We start from the raw sequence: 19,658 nt of genomic DNA on the forward strand, positions 1-19,658 counted from the left end.
CAAAGATATTCAACTATGCATGCAATGTGACTTGTTGTTAGAAATTTGCTCATTTCAATTTTTTATGAAATTCTTACTATATATACTCTGCTAAATATTTCAATGTATTCACATGGTTTTGGACCCATCTTGTAAAGTTGGATTTAGTTTGGTTTTAGTTGAAGAAACTTATGGAATATTCTTGATAAAGACTGACAATTGAGCAGTGAAAGATGAAATGGCTCATAAATTAAATGAATGATATGTTAAAAATGTCGATGCAAAATTTAGAAAGAATAAAATGCATCCAAATGAACCAGCCTCAAGTGAATATCAAGCATGACAATTGTAAAAGTTACGTACGACTGTACAAGAAGTACCTTAAGTCCTGTAAATCATCATTCTTATGCCATAACTCGCCACATCTGTTATTCCTCCTGTTTCCGTTTCTTAATGTATCTTTGTTTTTCCAGGAAACTTTGCTTCATTATCCTTTTGCTGAAGTAATCTCAACGAGGAAAGTGAAATCAGAAGAAGGTGCCCTGTTCTTGGATATGAAGTGTGGCAATCTTATGCAACAAAGAATCACACGCCTGCAAACTGACCAGGCGCATGAAATATCCCGTCTCATACGTCAGTACATAACCATGGAACAGAGGCAAAGAGGGATCAATGGCAATCACACAGAACAGCCACAGACTGTAGTTCCTGGCAGTGAGGCCCCAGTGTCAAGGTAGTGATTAAAGTTCATCGAGGATTTGAAACATTGGTCGTCAGACCTGCAGATTTTGTGAGCTTATGGAGTGAGTGCTGATATCCGAGGTATCTCTTTCATCTGCTATTACTGATTAAGAGAGGGTGCTGTAAATGACTGATATGGTAAGAATGTTGCCAGTTCATGAAAGTGCACAATTTGAAAGAATTTTTATACTTCAAGCAATGAGAAACCCTTTTGAACAAGACCCAAATTGTTGTGCTCATTGGGCTTCATTTATTGGGTAATCTCATGTGTGAATATTTTTTTGTGTTGTTAATCAGGGACCATGCATTTCTTGAGATTCGTCATGAAATGCGTTGGCTCAATAGTAGTTTATTATGTCTGCCAAGTAGATGGCATCCATATTTTCGTGTATGTATTATAAATATTTGTATATATTTATACATATCTGTTAAAGGTTGAACAATGTGGCTATGTTTTTTGCATTTTATTTTGTCCTGAGTCATCTGTGTAGGCCAAGAAAAAAGCCGTGAGACTGAAGATTATTTTGTAACATTAAAACCTTATCTGCTCAATGTGAAAGGTGCCTTCATAAAATGGCCTTCTACTTTTGTACATTAGAGGGAATTGTGAGCCCATTCTAGAGGATTTATTATATATTGTACAGAAAGGGCAAAACAAGTGTGATGATGTAGAGACACACCCAAGCTAGGAGTTAATCAAACCCATGGACTAGAAGCAACGATAGCAAGAGACTCGGCAGTTGTATCCACATCAGTGTTTTTTTGTGTTGTGGTTCTTATAACTAGCATAAGTCGTTATAAGTTGTTGAAGATGTTCATCCTATTATCTACCATTGGTGCTGCGGTATTCTTATAAATGTTGTGAATGCGTACATATTTTTGCATTCACTGTATCATCTAAGTTAACTAACTGGGAAAATTCAACAAATGCTTGAAATTATTTAGCATTTTTACTATTGGGGCTACCCAACAATATTAATCACACCAACAATATTATACATGTTTTGTTTTATTTCCGTCATTTTTGTATCCATTTATTACGTACATTCACCAAAACATAATCATATGAGACGCATTATGAGATACAATGTGAGAGCATAATTTTGGCCTCCGATTTATAAATTTTACCTGGACAAAAAATTTTGCACTGGAATATTCTATCCTTTGTCTCAGTTTTTTTTTTGTTATGTATCACACTGCAGTTTTAAAATAAAGGAAGTTATATTCTTATTTTCAATGCACACTTTCAACATTTTTTACCCACTCGCTCAAACTGTTTCATCTCGTCGCCACCGATTTCACACCAATTGAACCGTGAATTTAATGTCCTCTTCGTCGCCCATCCTCAGATCGGTTCCATTTTCGACTTGTCTGTCTTGGGGTGACGTTTCTTTTGCCACCTCGGGAGCGATCCCCTCGGCTTGGCTGCCGCTGCCACCTCCTTCTTGGCCGGTTTCACTTCCTCACTGGCTGGTGCCTGAAGCTGCTCCCCCTGGGCTGTTGTTTTGTCCACGGCACCGGGATCCTGTGGCAATGGAGTAGAAGGGTAAGAGGAAAGTGACGGGGAGGGGGGCTGGGAGTGGGAGGGACACGGAACTGGCGACGGCCACTGGAGCACGGTCTGCTGCACGTATCCAGGGGAAAGTGGTGCTAGACTCGAGTGCGTCCTTGTGGAGCTCGGTGTGGGAGAGGGTTGCATCGGTGGGTGGTGGTCGCTTGGTGGGGGAGTAGGGGCTGTTGCGGTTCCGGCCGTAGCTCTCTTTTCCGAACCCTCCTCCCAGTGAACTGTTGGTCGCCCATTTGTTTGGCTCTTCTGCTGACTCCTGAGTGTGAGGAGAGCCACATTTGAGTAAGTGAAGTGCTTTAAGGACTCTCCTCTTAATGGTACTGAAAGTAAAGGCCAGCGGCTGCATGTGGCAATTTGGCTAGCTCTCCAGTGGGAATGGTGGGCATCGTTTCATTTGATACTTCTCAACCTTTGATCCATTCTGGAGTGATGTATGTATTGCAAAGAAAATAGACCATCACTGAACTAATTACTTAGCAAGGTAGGAAATAAAGAGCTTAGAGAATAGCCAGAGTTTGGCTTTGAATGAGGAATGGAAAGCCTTGCACGGAATAGATACTTCCCTTATTAGCATAGAGCGTGTTATGTTTAAAATAAAAATCATGGTTAAGGGAAGGCACCATGAGGAGTGTGTATCCACCAGTTTTTCTGATTTTTAGTTCCAGCTAAGATTCCAAAACCGATCCTTTAAAGGTGTTGAGGAACCTAGTAATTAATTTTTTAATTCATTTGATTTTAGTTTGATATGCAATAAATTGTAATTTGTCCTTCCTTACACTAAATTATAACTTATTTCTTTGATGAACCATGAAATAATATTCTTAGCAGTTTATCGTCATTAAATTTCAATTTATAGTAGCCTTTGTTAACACTAGCAAATTTGACATAAATATGTGTTTCCTATAGGAACTAAGATCTTTCAGGACAAAAGGGTGCACACTTTTTGTTAAAGGTTCAAAGTAACTTCCTTTTGCCATATTTTACCTTTATTCAAGGGATTGAAAATATTCCAACAGTTGGGATGGCAGGAAATTAAGTGTGAATCAAAGACTTCATTCAAGTAATTTCATATAAGAAACTAATTACATCTTTGTCAATTAGTTTTTCAAGTTACCTCAATACCAAAGATAATTGACAATTCTTCTCATATTCCTAGATAATGTTTTAAGAATATTATAGATGAATGAAGAGAGTATTTGTCTACCTACCTTGGCATATCTGTTTTAATCCCTCCTGGTGGTGGGGGGAGTGGCAAAGAAGCAACACTGAGGATCTCATCTTCATCATCCAGGTCAGAGTCAATTTGTGTGCCTCTCGTTGAGGTTGATATGCTTTTCGTAACAGTTACGCCTCTCCAGTAATGGTCAACCTTCTGGTGCTGCTTTTTCCGTCGTTTATTTCCAGCAATCAAGTCAAATATAAATAGGAGAGTCATGAGAAGTGATAGTGTGCCAAGAATTGCTGCATTATCAACCAGCTCAGGCCGCAGAAGTTCTAAAGATGCTAACTCTAGGCCTCCCAGCGCTCCATATAAAATAATCCCCACTCCGAGGAAGAAGTATTCCTGCAATAAGGGGAGAAACAATACATATAAATGTTTGATCCAAATTATTATGCTATTAGTGAAATAAAAGGTAGTCGCACTTTTCCACAGTTATTTTTATGCATGCATTTTGGCTCTCGACAACCTTTGTACCAGATTATGGCTCTGCGAGGCAAAATGCGTCGTATTCATAAAAATAATTGTGTAAAAGTGCAACTACCTTTTATTTCAATATTTCAAACTTCCCTTATATCACTCCTGAATCAGTTAAAATTATTCTGTTATCAAATGCAGTCTTGTGCAATGATGCAGTTTTTAGGGGGGAGTAATTCCCCCCTAATGAGGGGGGATTAATTTTTAGGGGGGAGTAAAAGTCAATGAAAGCAGTAAACTGCTCAGCAGGAGTACATGACAAACAACTTATTGTCAGGAGGATAAAGGCTGTCAATTTATTGCCATTAGTAACTCAGTCAGGTGACATGATGATCTGAAAAACAGAAAAATACAGGACTTCTCATTTATCAAACTGTTGCAATTGACAATAAAAGAAATTGGTGAATGAGCCCACGTCGTGATATTCTAATTTTTAATCAATAAGACCCCTGGATGAGAGAACTCGGGCATTAAACAGACTGCTTGCATGGCAAGCCGAATGTAAAACATTAATGATCGGCCCACTTAATCAGGGCCACTCCTCAAGTCATCGTCATACAGGAGAGACTGGTGGCAGATTGGGTTATCTACGGATTAGATCTTTGATTAAATTCTGCCTTAACCCATGAATGCCTATAGATTTTTGCTATCAGAAATTGAGTATGATTTTCTGTTCTATGTAAATCTGTAAGTTTATTGCAACCAGTAATATGACAATAGAAGAATATGCGTCCATTTAACAAATTGCTTTAGCAGATGAAGTGGCCTTACATATTCTATTGAGGTTTTTCTCCAAATCGATAGCTTTTAACATGATTAATGTACTTTGAAAGATTAATTTCAAATATGGAGAGGATGCAGACTAAATTTTGATGAATATTCGATTTTTTGCATATTTTCAAAAATTTGCCCTTAATACTTAAAAATTTAGTGAAAATCTACTTAAATTATGCTAAAATAAAACTTTTACGCCTTTTATCGATAACTTTTTAGTGAAACGCATTTCTTGCACATATTTACCATACTATTACCCCACAACTACCCCAGCCATAGGAAAATATTTAAATTACATTACTTAAGCCATAATGGAGGAAAACACTTGTTAGGAATTGCTTAGAGCTTGCAAAAATATTTTGTCAGCTTAGAGTGGAAAGCTTCAAATCAGGGAAAAAATATTTTGCTTACCATCTTTAATGCTAAATATTAAGAATGGCACATCACGGGAAATGACTTGTGATAGTAGTACTTTTTCGACACCCTGTCACACACCCAACAGCTCTAATTTTCTCATGTCCTCTTCAAATTTTTTCCACAGTGTACACCCTCCTTTTAGACCCCCAAAATGTTTTCCTCCTTAATTTACACCCCTCTTCCTGAAATATTTTTGTGACTACTGCCTTGTTGGCTTCTCTCCGTGGAAGTCCCCCCTCCCAAATTCATGTCTGCCTCTGCCACAATTTTAATGATTTATGTATTCGAGAACTCTTTCACGAAATTTGCTCAGAAAATTGCTGGATGCGCATCAGCAGGATGAGCATCCATGCATTCGTGGTTGGAATCCATCTCGAGTGGGTCAATTTTTCTATCTTGATGATAGTTCCTAAGACAAATCAATATCAGCCAAGGACCACTTGGTCTGCTAGAGAACCCAAGGAAATGGAACAATTTCGAATTCGAAGGTAGCAAGGTTTTCCCAACGCCTGGAAAACTTTTCAGGGAAAATGAGACGGAGAATTCGTCTCGTAAATTTAATTTTCTATTAAGGTTTTCGTTGCAGCTTTCAAATACTTTTCAGAAAATTTTTCCTTTACAAAATAATTAGAAAGCTTTTATTTTCAGCGATGGAATGAACTTTGCTTTTGGATCACAACATTATAGATTTGTGAAAGATGAGGGAAATTATTTTGAGCGAATACCAATAGTATCTCCACCGAAACATACCCAAGACCAAAGGAGATTTCCTTCCGATAGTTCACCAAGAGTATTCGCGCTCTTGAGGTATTCAAAGGAGTTACCGTGGTCACACGATGATATTTTCCGCTAACGCTGGCAACCGCGTGTGTTCTCAATTCGAGTAAATAGTCCTATGCTCAGCTGCGTTTGGGTTTTGTTTACACGTTGTATGCACGGGAATGAGAGACACGTGAACATCTGCTGGAATACGTTATACCCGCCATACCAAAACAGGCTACAATACGTACATTATTTTTCGTAGGTCGTCGCTGGAATGGTCGACTCCAGTGATCGGAAGGCCAGCATGTTTTAGGATATGAAAACTAAGACCCTGAAAACAAAGGCGCACATAGCAACAATTTTTCGAAAAAAATTCAGCCTCTCCTAACCCCTCACCTAACAGGCAGCCCCAAGAAAACCCTCATAGCCTCCCCTCTCTCTCCGTCCAATGGTCATAACGCGTACACTAAGTTCGACTCCCATTGATTCATGCAACGCCTGTTAAGGAAATAGTATTATCTAAAGTAAATGCGGAGTTCTTGGTTTTCTGTAATTAAATTGTCACCCAATAACCCGTTTTACCGAAACGGCGCGTTATCTACTGAGGCGATATGTAATTTGTCCTCGCGGGATAGTGAAAGAAATTTGCGAAAGTCTGGTGCCTGTTGACAATCCCCTTCGTATTTCCTTAGATTAATATACATAAGGGTACTTTCGAAAACCTTGAGTATTGCATGTATTATGAATGGGAAAATATTAGTTAGGTATATCAGTTGTTCCTCTCGTGTACTCAAAGTTTGAGTTTTTCATTTTGTTATTAAATTTTTGTCGCATTAATAACCTTTAACTGCAGTTTCTCTTGATTTGTCTCTATTAGATTGAAGAAGTAATTTATACATAAGGTCTTGCTAATAAATCCATTAAATTTAAGTACTTTAATCCAGAATTTTAGGCGCAACTAATACTGGTGGTTGGGGGGGCATGGAGTACCCGCCAGGGTAAGCAGGAGCCAGGAGGTGTGGGGGCCCTCCAACAGAAAATTTTTAAGATAAATAGTTCAAAATGGTGAGTTTTACGGCTTTTTGAGGGATATTTTATTAATCCTTACACTATTTTATAAGTAATATTAATCCAATTACGTAAAATGGATTAAACTTAAAAATTTCTCTGAGCTCTGGGGGGGGGGGGAGCTCATCTCCCAAAACCCTCCCTCGATGCGCCACTGCTTAAATAATATATCCCTCTCAACTGAGTGATGCAATTCTAGCTCCCGCAATTGCAGCGGTTGTAAAATGCATATAAAGTAAACCGCCTTCGCTAATTGTCTAGGAGGAGCAACTATCGTACTGACTAAAGTGAAATGATTTTTTTCGGGTTCCCAGCCCGGGACCCTTTGATCGGTAGCCCAACGCAATGCACATCTGGGTCCTAATTGCGTTTTACTTTTCATGCCACTACTTGGTGCTGTATGTATTTAATCTTCTATATTATTTCTACTGTATAGATACCTTTTTCTCAACTTATACGCAATCAAACTCTACAAATGAGGTACCAAAATGCACAGAATTTATCAGAGAACATGCGACGGCATACCTTACTTCCTAAATATTGCTATTGTTTCCTAAAATTGGTTTTTAAATAATAAAAAAAAACAAAAACCGGTAAATATTCCTGACGTTAACGGCGCACAAACTGATATATTTGTTCATTTGCAACAATATCTCGCATTCTTTAGATAAATTTTATCAAAATGCGGCTGATTCCACACTCAAGTCTCCTGTTGATACGTAAGTATGAGTCATCATGTGCGTTTAACAGAGGATAGTGTAATTACTTCCAATGTTGTGTTTAAAGAGGTTCTCTGACCTCAATTTGTACATGAACATTCCAATTAAATTTGTACACAAGACCCTGCCTTTTTTTCTACTTTTTAAAATTAGAAACGCGCCTATCCCTCTGTGGATCTGCATTGAAAAGAGCGGGGGAAGCCCGCTGGGAGCGGGCGCATCACGCTCGTAACTATAATTTTAGTTTTCCCTTAGTACCTCACATTCTGAATGCTGTTTTGGGGGATTTCCGCTCATATTTCAACTCGTAAAAACATGGTAAATTACTCTTGTTTTTTGTTTTATCTCCACAGTACAATATATAATTCAGACTCGTAGAAATGTAAAACGGCATTAGGGTTTCGAAGACGATTTCGAAGTTTGGACAATAATTTCGAAAATTTGATGAATAGGGTCCGAGGTTTGTTGCGCGTATTTCTCATCTAAAAATGACTCATTTAAATATTTAATTGGTATCTTTTTTTCTGTGATACATAATTTTTCCCTTAGATTTCCTATCACTATTATTTTATTCACATACTTATCTGTATTTATTGTCGTGTCTTTTCCTCCAAACATCACGGGTTCTGTGGGTAGAATATACTTTTCTTCTTTCTAAAGAGGTCAGAAAGTTTCTTCACAACAATGACTTCTTTCTCAGACTGGTTGGGGAAAACCGATTACGTCCCTGACACCAACTTTTCTTCCTCGAAAGCGATTATCACCACACTCGGAAAAAACAGGTTGAACGATAAGCACGGGGCACAGCTACCGCATGGGAATGGACGCTTTTGTCAATTAACGCACGCATACGTGTCCTGTGGTTAGTGAACCCACGCTGAAGCGACGAAGCTGATCCTTTGATGGGACTAGCTAATAAATTACGAAATAACCTTCAGCTCCGAAAACTCACACGGGTGTTTATTGCACATTTCTCACATTAATGTACCGCTATTTCATTCCAGTAGTTATAAATGAGTAAAATTATTGTTTTTTAATATCAGAGGGTTTTTTCCCAATCTTATGTTTACCATAGCAAAGTTACACAGACACGGCGCGAATTTTCAATATTTTTTCCTTCGATGAATAATTTTTTGTTGAAATATGTACTTGATGTGCATTGTGATACACGTATTTGATTTGGAGAACCTTTTAACCATCGAGAAAATGTCTAATAATAGAGGGAACTGGGTTGTATACTTTAGCCAATTAATTTTTAAATTAAGGTCTGTAGTTATTTTTCTTCTCATACTTTGAGTCCGTGGCTCTGCTCGAGTAAAAAGTATAAATTTAAGGATAGAAGGGTACACGTTATTTAGCAGCTTGGCATAAAATTGCTCGACCTCTTTCCATTCTCTTCTGCATCTAAAGTATCCAAGAATCTTGCCTTTAGTGTGTACCAACCATAATCAAAAAAATAAAGCGTATACTGTCGCCATTATACCTAATCCTACTGCTGAATACTATTCAATACTGAAACTCAATGTAAGTTGCCCCCTTATTCGTCCGGAAACAGTCCATTATTTTTTGTCTTGATTAGTTGTTGTTCAGACTAGTACAACGGATGCGACGCGACGCAGGACCGCAACAGGAAGGCAATAGTCAATAATGCCATTTTTATTTCCGTGCCATAAAAGTTTCGCGGTGAACTTTGTAGTTAACCATGTGAATGTTACAATCATATTCAGGCACTTAAGACTCGCTAAGTCAGTGATTCAACCCGAAGGGTGATTTGAATTGGTGAGGGCAGAGCTCATTCTAGACTAATCCACGCATGTGAATTTCACACAATCGGGGCAGCGTCGTTAGTTCTTTTCCTTAAGCCACCTCGCACTTCGAGGATTCATTTCGGATGTCCGAAGGCTCCATCCGAGATTGGAACCCGGGATCATTCGATCGCTAACCCCATGCACTTAGACATTCACTCACTCAGTGATTCAATCTGAAGGTTGGTTTCGATAGGTGAGGATAAACTCTCCCCGACCTAAGCCACAGGCACATAAATTTCACACGTTCAAGGTAGGGGGGCAGTTCCTTTCCCTGGGCCTCCTCGCATTTCTGGAATTTTATATATGGGTGTTGGAAGTCTTCATGTAAATGTACGAAATGGATAATGAAGCTGAATTACATTATTACAAAACAGATGCTGATGTACAGAAGGAAGACTTTTGGACAAATGCGAAAACTTTCATATTTCCTGATGAGACAAGATAAAAAATTTAGTTTTTCGAATCCTTACGCAGTATTTCAACAATTAGCTCACAAAACTTTAAATAATTTCATTAAAAAGAATTAAATTTACTTGAATTATCTGGAGTGATACTGTCACTGTTTATAAAAATAATGCATAGGAGGCATGTATTCGACGCTGCATCAATCTGTGTATGTTCACTGGCAATAAATAATGTTCTTTCCCACCTGGGGTCGCAGCTTCATCAGCACGGATCAGAGGCATAAATTACGGATATGTTGGCTGGGTAGAACAAGCGTAAGGGGGAGTGAGAAACCTGGGGTTTCAACCCGGGACCCTCGATCAGCAGCCAAGGAGTGTACCCACTAGGCTAACACGCCCCCCATTTAGACACATAGGAAACCCATTTCCTCCTCAGAGAATCAACATGCCGAGTTACATGAATCTTGATACTAAATTAGCACACTTGTAGCAGATAGAAATTACGGGTATTTCCATTAAAAGTCATGCACGGGGTACGGAGTCATCATCTTGGATTTCTTTCAAAATAATATCCAAACAAAGAAATTTTCAGCATTCTAGTCTAATTATTGCCCAAATTATAAACATTTGAAAGCTGATCGTTTTCACCGGGGTCACAATAACAGCTGTTTTAGGTTTTTTTAATTGCCGTAACTTAGTGAATTAGCTTGGAAGGATAAAATTGGCGAATTTGTAAATCACTCTTATAGGTCCATAACGTACATTTATTTCAATGAATCTATGCACTTTTCATAGGGCTCTGCATGATTTTGAATAGAAACGCCCTCTCGCCGATGAGACTTACCATCAGTGGATATTTCAGCTCTCCCGCGAGTTGTCCTGCCAAAAGACCCGCGCAGATGATGACATATCCTCCGTAGGTGACATCCGCAAGGGATGATCCGTGCTCATCCCAAGTGATGCTGTTGAGGAACGGCCATTCTTCCGACAGCTTGCGAAGAATGATCTGCAGACGAGTGCCCTCGTCATCTGTCACTTGCTTGAAGGTCACGCAGGCGATCGCCAAAAGCTGCAAAGATACATTGGTTCAGTTGTTTTTTCATTTGAGCTATTTTTAAATTTCATCTTTTTCAAATATAAGCAACATCACTCCCCATCTAGGGAAACCGAATCAACATTTTGGAAAGAAAGACATTTAGAAAAACGAAGCTTTGCATCACATTAAAGTCTCTTTTTTTTCCAAAAGTAAACATACGTACACTGTGTATAAATGGTTATTTGAGTTATTTTTCATCAAGTCGCCGACGAAAATTTCCTTCGGTACCTATCTTTGAAGATTTAAACAAACGCAAGCAAACAAGTATTTTCGAGGAAAAAATAAATAAATGATTGCTTTCGCGGGTTAAATTAATGCCATGTAATCTAGAGCAGAAAGTAGAATTGACCTAAACCAACTACGCTCAATTGAGAGCTTTGTGTTTTACAAGCAACAAAATAAGCTCAAAATTACATATTTCACACGCAGTGTCAAAGAGGAAATAATACCCATTTCCTCATGTAGTTTCTTATATGTTGCATTTCAATAAATGGTACATAATGATTTCAAAAGGCAAAAATTTGTTTAATGTAAAAAAAAACGGAAGCCGGGCATATCGAGCGAAAGCCGGACGTCTAGTCACCTTATTTCAAACAAGAACTCAATGCACACTTTACGGAGAAAATTTTCTAGGTAATAATGCATTCCGTGGGCCAATGATAAGGGAAAATTTTATGAAGACGCATCATTGCCTCTCAAGCAGTCGTTTTTTTTTATATTTATCACGCATTACTCTTTAAAAACTTAGGTTTTCGCCTTCAAATTTTCAGCGTTAACAGAATAGATCCTTGCCTAAATTCTCCTCTATCTCAAATTTGAAGAGAGGAGAAAATATGAGGAAAACTTTCCAATTTGAGGTACAAAGGAAAAATTTGACGAAGGGTCTATTTTACATACCCTAAAAATTTCATGAGATGGCAATTTTTTTAACGAATCAGTATCATGTAATGGAAACGGTGAAGCGGGAGTCCTTCCCCCACGGTGATCGAATGGAGGCGGGTCAACGAAAAACTTTGGGTGGAAGTTTCGAAGTGTATAGGCAACATACAAATCATAATTAGGAGCCGAATGAATCTGGTTTTAGGTTTCAAGGGTGACGAATAATAATTTTTTTATAAAATATAATTTTTGTAAAATCATAAATTTACCATTTTTAAATTGATTTTGTATTTGTTTCCAAACACAGGGCCTCTGTTTGGGAGTTAATTTCGTTAGTCATCAACTAATTATGCTAGTTTTAATTCTAGATTAAATGAAAAATTTATCACTGACAGTAGACTTAATAAAAGGTAGATCGACTTATTCAAATAAATGACTTCGGAGAATGAATGGCTGTCCGTAAAATAGTAACATCATCACATTATCTGTCGAGCCGAAGGCGCGTTTACGCCGTACCGGTAAACCATGTTTACCACAACCAGCCAGATTACAATACAATAAGATTTTTTGCGCATATGTTTGTGTTGTTTGGGGTAGTGGGTGTTTGCGTTAGCAGATGCTTACATACTAAACAGTTGTTTAAAAAATTAACAGAAATTGATCTTTTAAAATACACAAAATTTTTTGAAATTATTTTGATAATTTTTTTATTATTTATTTTTAATCATTTTTATTTGTTTCGTAATTATTATATTTTTTATCTTTTCAATTGTTTTATTTTCTCTTTCGGTCATTTTCTTTTTTTTCCTTCGATTATCTTTTTTTGGAGTTTATTAGTTATTATATTTGCTAGTGCCACTATTTAATATTAGTGCCGGCGTCATTGCGACCCGAACCGTGAGATACCCTATGTTATCATTATCCGTTACACAAGACTCAAATGCATACGTATCGAAGTACCGACTTATATATAGTCAAATTTTGCTGTAATGCTAGTCGAAGTACTACTAAATTATATATGATAAGCAATGTACTATGGTTTAACGAGCATTAAAATCGTTGCCATCGTTGCTAAATCTATCATTCGCACTTGATCACTATTTCAGGGTCATCAACTCGAAAACATTATCTGTGATCGAAGAAGAATATTAGTGGCAATTTCGACGTTCCCGGCGGAAGGCCAGCAGGTTTCGCCACTTACAATTAGTATAGAGTAAAGGCTTCGTGGTAGTTTTGATAACTGTTCTGTTTCGAGTGGAAACTGGAACAACTAATTAGAATTTAGCCTTCAAGATTCCAAATTTTTGCCGCTCATTGATATTTCGTATTTTTTTGGATGTGATTGGCAGAGAAATAGGCTTTCAATGCTTTTTACTCGATCGTTATTTAAAGCTATCAGTTCGTTATTCTGTGTCAATGCTAAATGTTTTCGATTTTTAAGATTAGTGATACGAAAAAACCATTATAATTGATGGTTGAGGATAAATGAGTAAATTAGACTAATTACTAGTACCCTTGAATGGCCCGGTACTTGCGTGCCTCAAACACAACACGGATAGTTAACGCGTATATCTTACAAATGCCATATTATTAGCCAGACTTTTATCAAAGAAATAGCACATTAACTGAAGTTTTATTTCTGTTTCGGGTATTCGGAGGGAGGAAAAGTATACATTAGGTATGTGAAACACGTTTCTTCGATAAACCGCATAGAATTTTCCGATTCGTTTCACATCATTCTCTAATTCTTTGTCGGCTGGATTCATTCTTCCTGAATATCTCCTGATTACCATTAAGAGACCACTGCGTTGCCGCGAAAAAAAGCTAATGCAATTTAGTAACGCGTTTTGGGTGGTATTGATCTGAAATTCCATATATATACTTTCTACTTTTACATATATACTTTGTTATTCAGTGCTGCCCTGTTTACAGAGAAGAAGATTAGAGGTGTGAAATGGAGCGAAGTACCTACTTTCAGTAGCCATTTACCTAATTCTTAACACCAGTTTTTTCCCCCTTCGGGACAAGCGCCTATGAAATAGTTGAGCTAACAGTGCCTGAGAAATGACCCCTAATTTAACGCTTTATCTCTCGTTTTCACCGAGGTCGCGCATAATTTTATATATGAAGCTTTGAGAACGGTGCGCGTCGAGTAACCTTGGCATACTGGCGGAGTTCCCACCCGAGCTGTGGAAACAATGTGGTGTTAGTATTAGTTGCTACACATTCACAAACTCCCGCGAACAGTTTCAACAGACTGGCAGTGAAGGAAGGTAGGCCTGGCTTGGTGATATATCTTTGAGTACACTAGAAAAAAGAAGACGCTGCTATGGCGTAGTTACCAGTTCTCATCGGAGGAATTTAGGGCGTGCTTTACGAGTAACGAGTGAGGACACTCTTCGGTGCTTTAGGGAAAGCAAACAGTTTATTTTATGAATGATAACAACTTGACTAAAATATTGAAGGTCGTATAGCCAGCCAAAAGTGAATGTACGGTTAATTAAAGATTAGTAATATTCTAGCTATGGCGGTATTAGCTCCATATTGTGTTGAAAAGTCCCATCCATCGACGATCTCCCTTCTTCTTGCCTCTATGGTCGCATTTACCCTTCAACCAGTTCTTCAAATACACGCTAAGATCTTCATTAATATTTTCCGATGCAACTAGGCCACTATGCAAGTGTAATTTTATCATCCTAGCGAACGGAGTAAAGTATCATAAAGAGTCAAGATGGGTAGGTTTTGTAATGTAATTAAACTTTTTTCTCGGTTTTGATGGAGACAGCCCCTCATACTTCTTGAATTTCGACCTATGCTCACTTATAAGATCTTAAGGTTGCCTGTAAAAATTAAAGGAGGAGCGATAAAATTCAGGCAATAATTGTCCCAAAAGATGTCATTATTTATGCATTGAAATTGTATTTTTACGCTTTTTGAGTATATTTTACCACCAATCAATACTGATAACAGGGTACAAAGAATCGAAGAAACTGATAAAGATTTTAATTAGTAAAACTGAGGCTTATGACGGTTACAAATTATTACGAGCCGAAGGTACCCAAGGTAGGGGGGAGGATTTATGTTAAACATTGCGCCATTGAAATATTTGAGGCAGCTCGCATAAATAAAGGTAATGAAATCGATTAAATATTTAAAATATCAGTCAAAGATGGACGAACAGTGGCACCAGCTGCGAGTGGCAGCTTACACAAATGCGTATAAAATGTTTTCGGAGCGGGAGTTAACTACGTAGGGGAGACTGGGGTAATGACGCTCACCTATGGGAAAATGAGTGTAAAGCTTCACTTTGTTTTAAATTTAGAACGCAATCGTGGAATCGCTTACATATAGTATATTTTACCTATTGCAGACCTCAATTGAGCCCTAATTAACCCTAGCTATTGATAAAATTAAATATATTGCAAAATCAGCTTTGTCCGGTATTACCCCTACCCTGGGGTAATGGCAGTCGGTAATCTCATGTTCTACTAAATTGTTGTAAAATAAGAAGTACATATGAGGATTTTCGATGACATAGGCACGTTAAACTGAAATATTTTTGTTTGTCATATAAAATAATTCCGCATTTAAGAAATTACAAAAAAGGAAATGGAAGTATGGACATAATACGAAGTCAATGATTAAAAAAAGTATCTTTCCATGGTAAAAAAAGACTGAAACTTTCAAAGGAACTGCCAAAATGCTTACATAAGTTGATGAGCTTTAAGAAGCTTAAGTTAATTTTACATTCCGGAGCACGTGTCACATAAGAGGATTGTTACCCTCAGGAGTGTGTTCCATCTGGAACATTCTTGATGTGCCCGTAATGCAAAAGTAGTGTACCGATACCACATTTCTCCATCTTTTCCGGTGTCTTCGCAATAGATAGAGGTTTCTTTACCCATTTCCGTTATAGGTAACTCATTTTCTGATTCGTCTTCACAAATCTTTTTCTCATCAATAGAAGTGTCAGAGTCAGATTCAAAGAGTTTCCTGCTCATTTTATTTTGCTTCTCTTTTTGTGTTTTTCTTTTAGCAATAGCAGCCGTTTTCGTATGAATTTTTTATTGAAGATCTCGCCTCCACGCTACCAGCTTTATTTGTTTTACTTATTATTTTTTGGGCTTCTGAAGCATAGAATGAAAAATATATGAGCACAAATGGGGTAATGCCGATCAGTTGCCAAAGCGACTACCATTACCCCAACTGCATGTTTTCATTCAACGGCTAAATAAATAAGTATCAGTGCTTAAAACCTTAATAAAACGCTACGTGATAGAATAATATGGCTTACCTAGTTCTTGTGAGATCAGTCTCGTCCTATGGAATTTAAACGGTTAGAGCTGATAGTGAATTAAACTATTGTCGAATTCAATCGATTTGGCTTTTACTTTGTGAAAATCCGTGTTGAAATGAAAATACACAACCCTGCTAACTTTTCACTAGAAAATTATTTATTGGTATGACGCGTTTCGACGTTGAGGCGTCATTCTCACTGGAGAATGACGCCAATAAATAATTTTCCAGTGAAAAGTTACCAGGGCTGTGTATTTTCATTTAAACTATTGTCTTTCTTGTAATGCGAAACGCCAAAACAGTCTTTCTTACCCAATAGGCAATTTACGATTGGCAAGATGGCGAGCACTCCAGATGTATATCCATAAACTGACGTGAGCTGACAGCACCTATCAGTTTGACTCTGCGTTGTCCACTTAACGCGAAATCATAGTGGCCCCCATTACCCGCTGACCGCCATTACCCCAGTCTTCCCTACTTCTAAGTCATTTATTTTTGGGGAATTTAATTTCGAGGTTTTGGGATGGCAAGCCATCGAGTCGGGGTGTAAGATGAGATCCACTAGGTTTCAGGGCCTACGTGGAAGATGCAGATCGATAATACTTTTCATTGACGTAGGTCCACACTTCCGATTTCATGTTTCTCACTTCATCAATTAAGTGAAAACACTCAGTTGGTATGGTACACACTCGTGTATAAAATCTGACGAATTAAAAAGTCATTATGCGCCATATTGCATTATAAGATATGTATTTTTCCCCTGCGGATGCTGGTGACGTTCATCACGTGTTTTCATTCTGTTGCAAACTTTAACATGCACCGACGCGATGTTTCGAAGGTATAGGTTACCGTTGTTATCGGAGTTAACTTTTTAAGCTTCAGATGTAAAATGACGCATGAATACGCTGAAATCTATATACTACAACACATGAATTTAATATATTACTTTTAGGAACATTGAAATTTTCCTCTGAATCAGTGAAGTGGCATTATTCGTTTATACGATCAGCCGACCTCCATCTTAACCAAGAATCCTTTTCCATTCTCCCTCCTGCCTTATTGTCCTAACATTCTTCCCTCTATCAAGGCATCTAGTATCTATTGTTCCCTCGATGAGTAAACTCTTCCTTACTCTCCCCAAAGTAAGTTATGCATTGTACATGCAGCAAAATAAATATTGCGAAAGAAATCGTGAGTTCGTACAGTGATGTGTTACACTCATAGGACAAAAAAAAACATAAAATTTATTAAAAAGGTCTTCAAATTTAAATTAGCCCGATATGATTTCAGAAAAACATAAAAATAAGTCAGTGATACCAACTTACACCAAATGCTGAGGTTTCGCGATCAAAAATTAGGATTTGGCTCCAAAAATTACAGGCTAGTAAAAAATGTGCATTGAGTTGATGATTTCGATTATTCGTAAGTATACTATAGTCTGATTGATAAAATATTTGGTCCTCCATACATCTCAAGATGATTCTCCATGTTAAGGTCGAATTTTTTTCGCAGCAATTACTTCAGCCAATAATAGCAAAAACAAATTCTTTCCAGCGACAGATTGATTTTGAATAATATCATATTTTGACGTAAAATTCATATCCCTTTTCATTAATTTATGTGTTTAGCATTTGTAATTTGGTCATACACTCATGCCAATAAATGAGTCTTCTAACAACTGCATGTAAAATTGATCCTCACAACGAATATAGGCTTTTATATTAGTCCGTTGACTTGTGCGCCTCAGCTCCGGTTTTATGAGAAGTTGAGCAAGAGCAGCCATTATGAGATTCTGGAAAGCTTATATTATCAGCGATTAAGAACTTGAGAGAACCAAAATGTATTAATGGTAAGTGAGGTTGTTGATCTTTTATTTAATTTTAGTAAATGTATGAACACGATCACCTTCCGAAATGCATCATGTTAGCACAGCAACTTGAGCGATAGCGCCCATGTCTATAGTATAGCTTCAGTTCCTACAGAACTTCTACCATTTGTTCTAGTATGTATCCTCGCGAGTGTATCCACAACTTTAACACAAATTTAAGGTTGGAGGGAAAAAATCTTACTCGTGTATGCTATCCTTTAAATACGCTAAAATGGAACATGATCATGTATTTATGTCCAGTTAAAAGTACCCACCCTACTATGGGTTACTGTGAATAGAATTTTTAGATAGGATGAGAGAGGGAGAGAAAAGAACTTCTTGTGAATTTAAGAGGGAAGTCCATGAAGGAAGGGGGACTGCTAGAATACTTCTTAAGTACTCCATGAAAACCTAACTTAATCGATAGAATACTTTAATAATCGGTTACTACTTCTTTGTGGTGATGATTACCGAGATGACGACGTAATTAGGCTGTGTGCACTTACTCCATGACTTCACTCGAGTTATTCCTAATCACAACCTTTATCCTGTTCTTGGGAGTGCGTTCTTTAAAGTCTGCGTGGCAAGTCTCTTGAAGCCCCAAGGGACAAAGGGGTGAATCTTGTTAAGGTATACCACGTCTGCGTGTCACGATTAGAGAGTTTGGTACTCACCAGTTCCAGGACTTTGAAAATGACGAAGAAATCACACGCCATCGAGAGATAGGTGATATCCTGATCAGTCAACCCTGGCGATCGGAGACTTCGACGTCTGCACGACTGATGACCGCGACGTTGGCAGCAGCATACCGCTTATGTGGCGACCCCGCTGCCTGCCGCACGGCAGGGAGGAGGCGGTCGGAGAACCTTCCCCACTCCACCCCTTATCTCGCTCTCGCACACTCCACGCCAACCACTGATAATAATTCTTTTCCCTTTTCTCCACAACTGTCGTGTCCCCTTAAAAAAAAGGTTCTCGAAGGAGGCACGGCTGAGTGGTAGTGGTGAGTTACAGTAGGTCCTCCTTCCGTGGGAGAAGTTGGTTGCGGTTCTGCTCGCCTCCCGCGATTTTCCAAAGGCTTTAAAGTTTCCGTGAGCGGGCATACGTCTCCCATGTTATCCGCGCCCCCTCCCTTCTCCGCCCCCCTCCTCTACCTCGCCCTTTGACTCCGCTGAAGACACCTTCCCCATTCCTCGTCTGCTCCTCCCACGCGTCAGTGGTATGGCGGTTCGTCTCTCTCCAACTTTCTTGTTCCCTTTTTCCCCTCCTCTCAAGAGTTCTCCGCCGAGAAACACCCCTCTGCCCCACCCAGTTTTTCTGCATCTCCCACTCCTTTCTCCGTGGGGGTACCAGCGTTTGTTGAAACGTATGAATTTTTTTCGGGTTTGTTATAATTTTTATTAATTTTACTTTTTTAATATTTAGCTCTGTTTTTTTATTTATAGGTTTTTGTTCAAATTCTGAAGCAACACAGGGTAATCATACCTTCAAAACCATATGATCCCACGGAAATATCTTGCGAAATTTTCCAGGTAATAGCTTCTATTTACGATGGTAAGTTTATGTAAATGATAAGGGAAATTTG

The 19,658-nt window shown here is 38.2% G+C and overlaps 2 protein-coding genes across 11 annotated transcripts in view; one reads left to right on the forward strand and one right to left on the reverse strand.

Annotated features, from left to right (window-relative positions):
• LOC124165907 (unconventional myosin-XV) overlaps positions 1–1,957 on the forward strand; it is a 366,313-nt gene extending 364,356 nt beyond the window's left edge. For all 9 annotated transcript variants that reach the window (XM_046543447.1, XM_046543452.1, XM_046543465.1 and 6 more), the window contains one exon: positions 453–1,957. In XM_046543447.1, coding sequence (XP_046399403.1) covers positions 453–716 — 264 coding nt within the window. In that variant the 3' untranslated portion in view covers positions 717–1,957. The remainder of the gene's footprint in view (positions 1–452) is intronic.
• On the reverse strand, positions 1,712–19,135 carry LOC124165961. 2 transcript variants are annotated; one of them, XM_046543512.1, is made up of 4 exons: positions 18,748–19,135; positions 10,780–11,004; positions 3,496–3,851; positions 1,712–2,543 (listed from the first exon to the last, which is right to left on the reverse strand). In XM_046543512.1, the coding sequence occupies exons 1-4, from the start codon at positions 18,787–18,789 to the stop codon at positions 2,066–2,068; spliced, it is 1,101 nt and encodes a 366-aa protein (XP_046399468.1). In that variant the 5' UTR covers positions 18,790–19,135; the 3' UTR covers positions 1,712–2,065. The 2 variants fall into 2 exon arrangements, with proteins under 2 accessions (XP_046399468.1, XP_046399475.1); XM_046543519.1 differs by having other exon boundaries at positions 2,085–2,607.
• Positions 19,136–19,658: the final 523 nt, after the last annotated feature.

The sequence above is a fragment of the Ischnura elegans genome, chromosome 1 (genome assembly GCF_921293095.1).
Source record: "Ischnura elegans chromosome 1, ioIscEleg1.1, whole genome shotgun sequence".
NCBI lineage: Eukaryota > Metazoa > Arthropoda > Insecta > Odonata > Coenagrionidae > Ischnura > Ischnura elegans.

Bases quoted from the DNA above. Each gene is read 5' to 3' on its own strand.
- LOC124165961 (XM_046543512.1), bottom strand. From the start codon at position 18,789: ATGGCGTGTGATTTCTTCGTCATTTTCAAAGTCCTGGAACTG. The intron at 11,005-18,747 runs GTGAGTACCAAA...GTATCTTTGCAG, and splicing joins TTTTCAAAGTCCTGGAACTG to CTTTTGGCGATCGCCTGCGT. The intron at 2,544-3,495 runs GTAGGTAGACAA...CCTCACACTCAG, and splicing joins ATTAAAACAGATATGCCAAG to GAGTCAGCAGAAGAGCCAAA.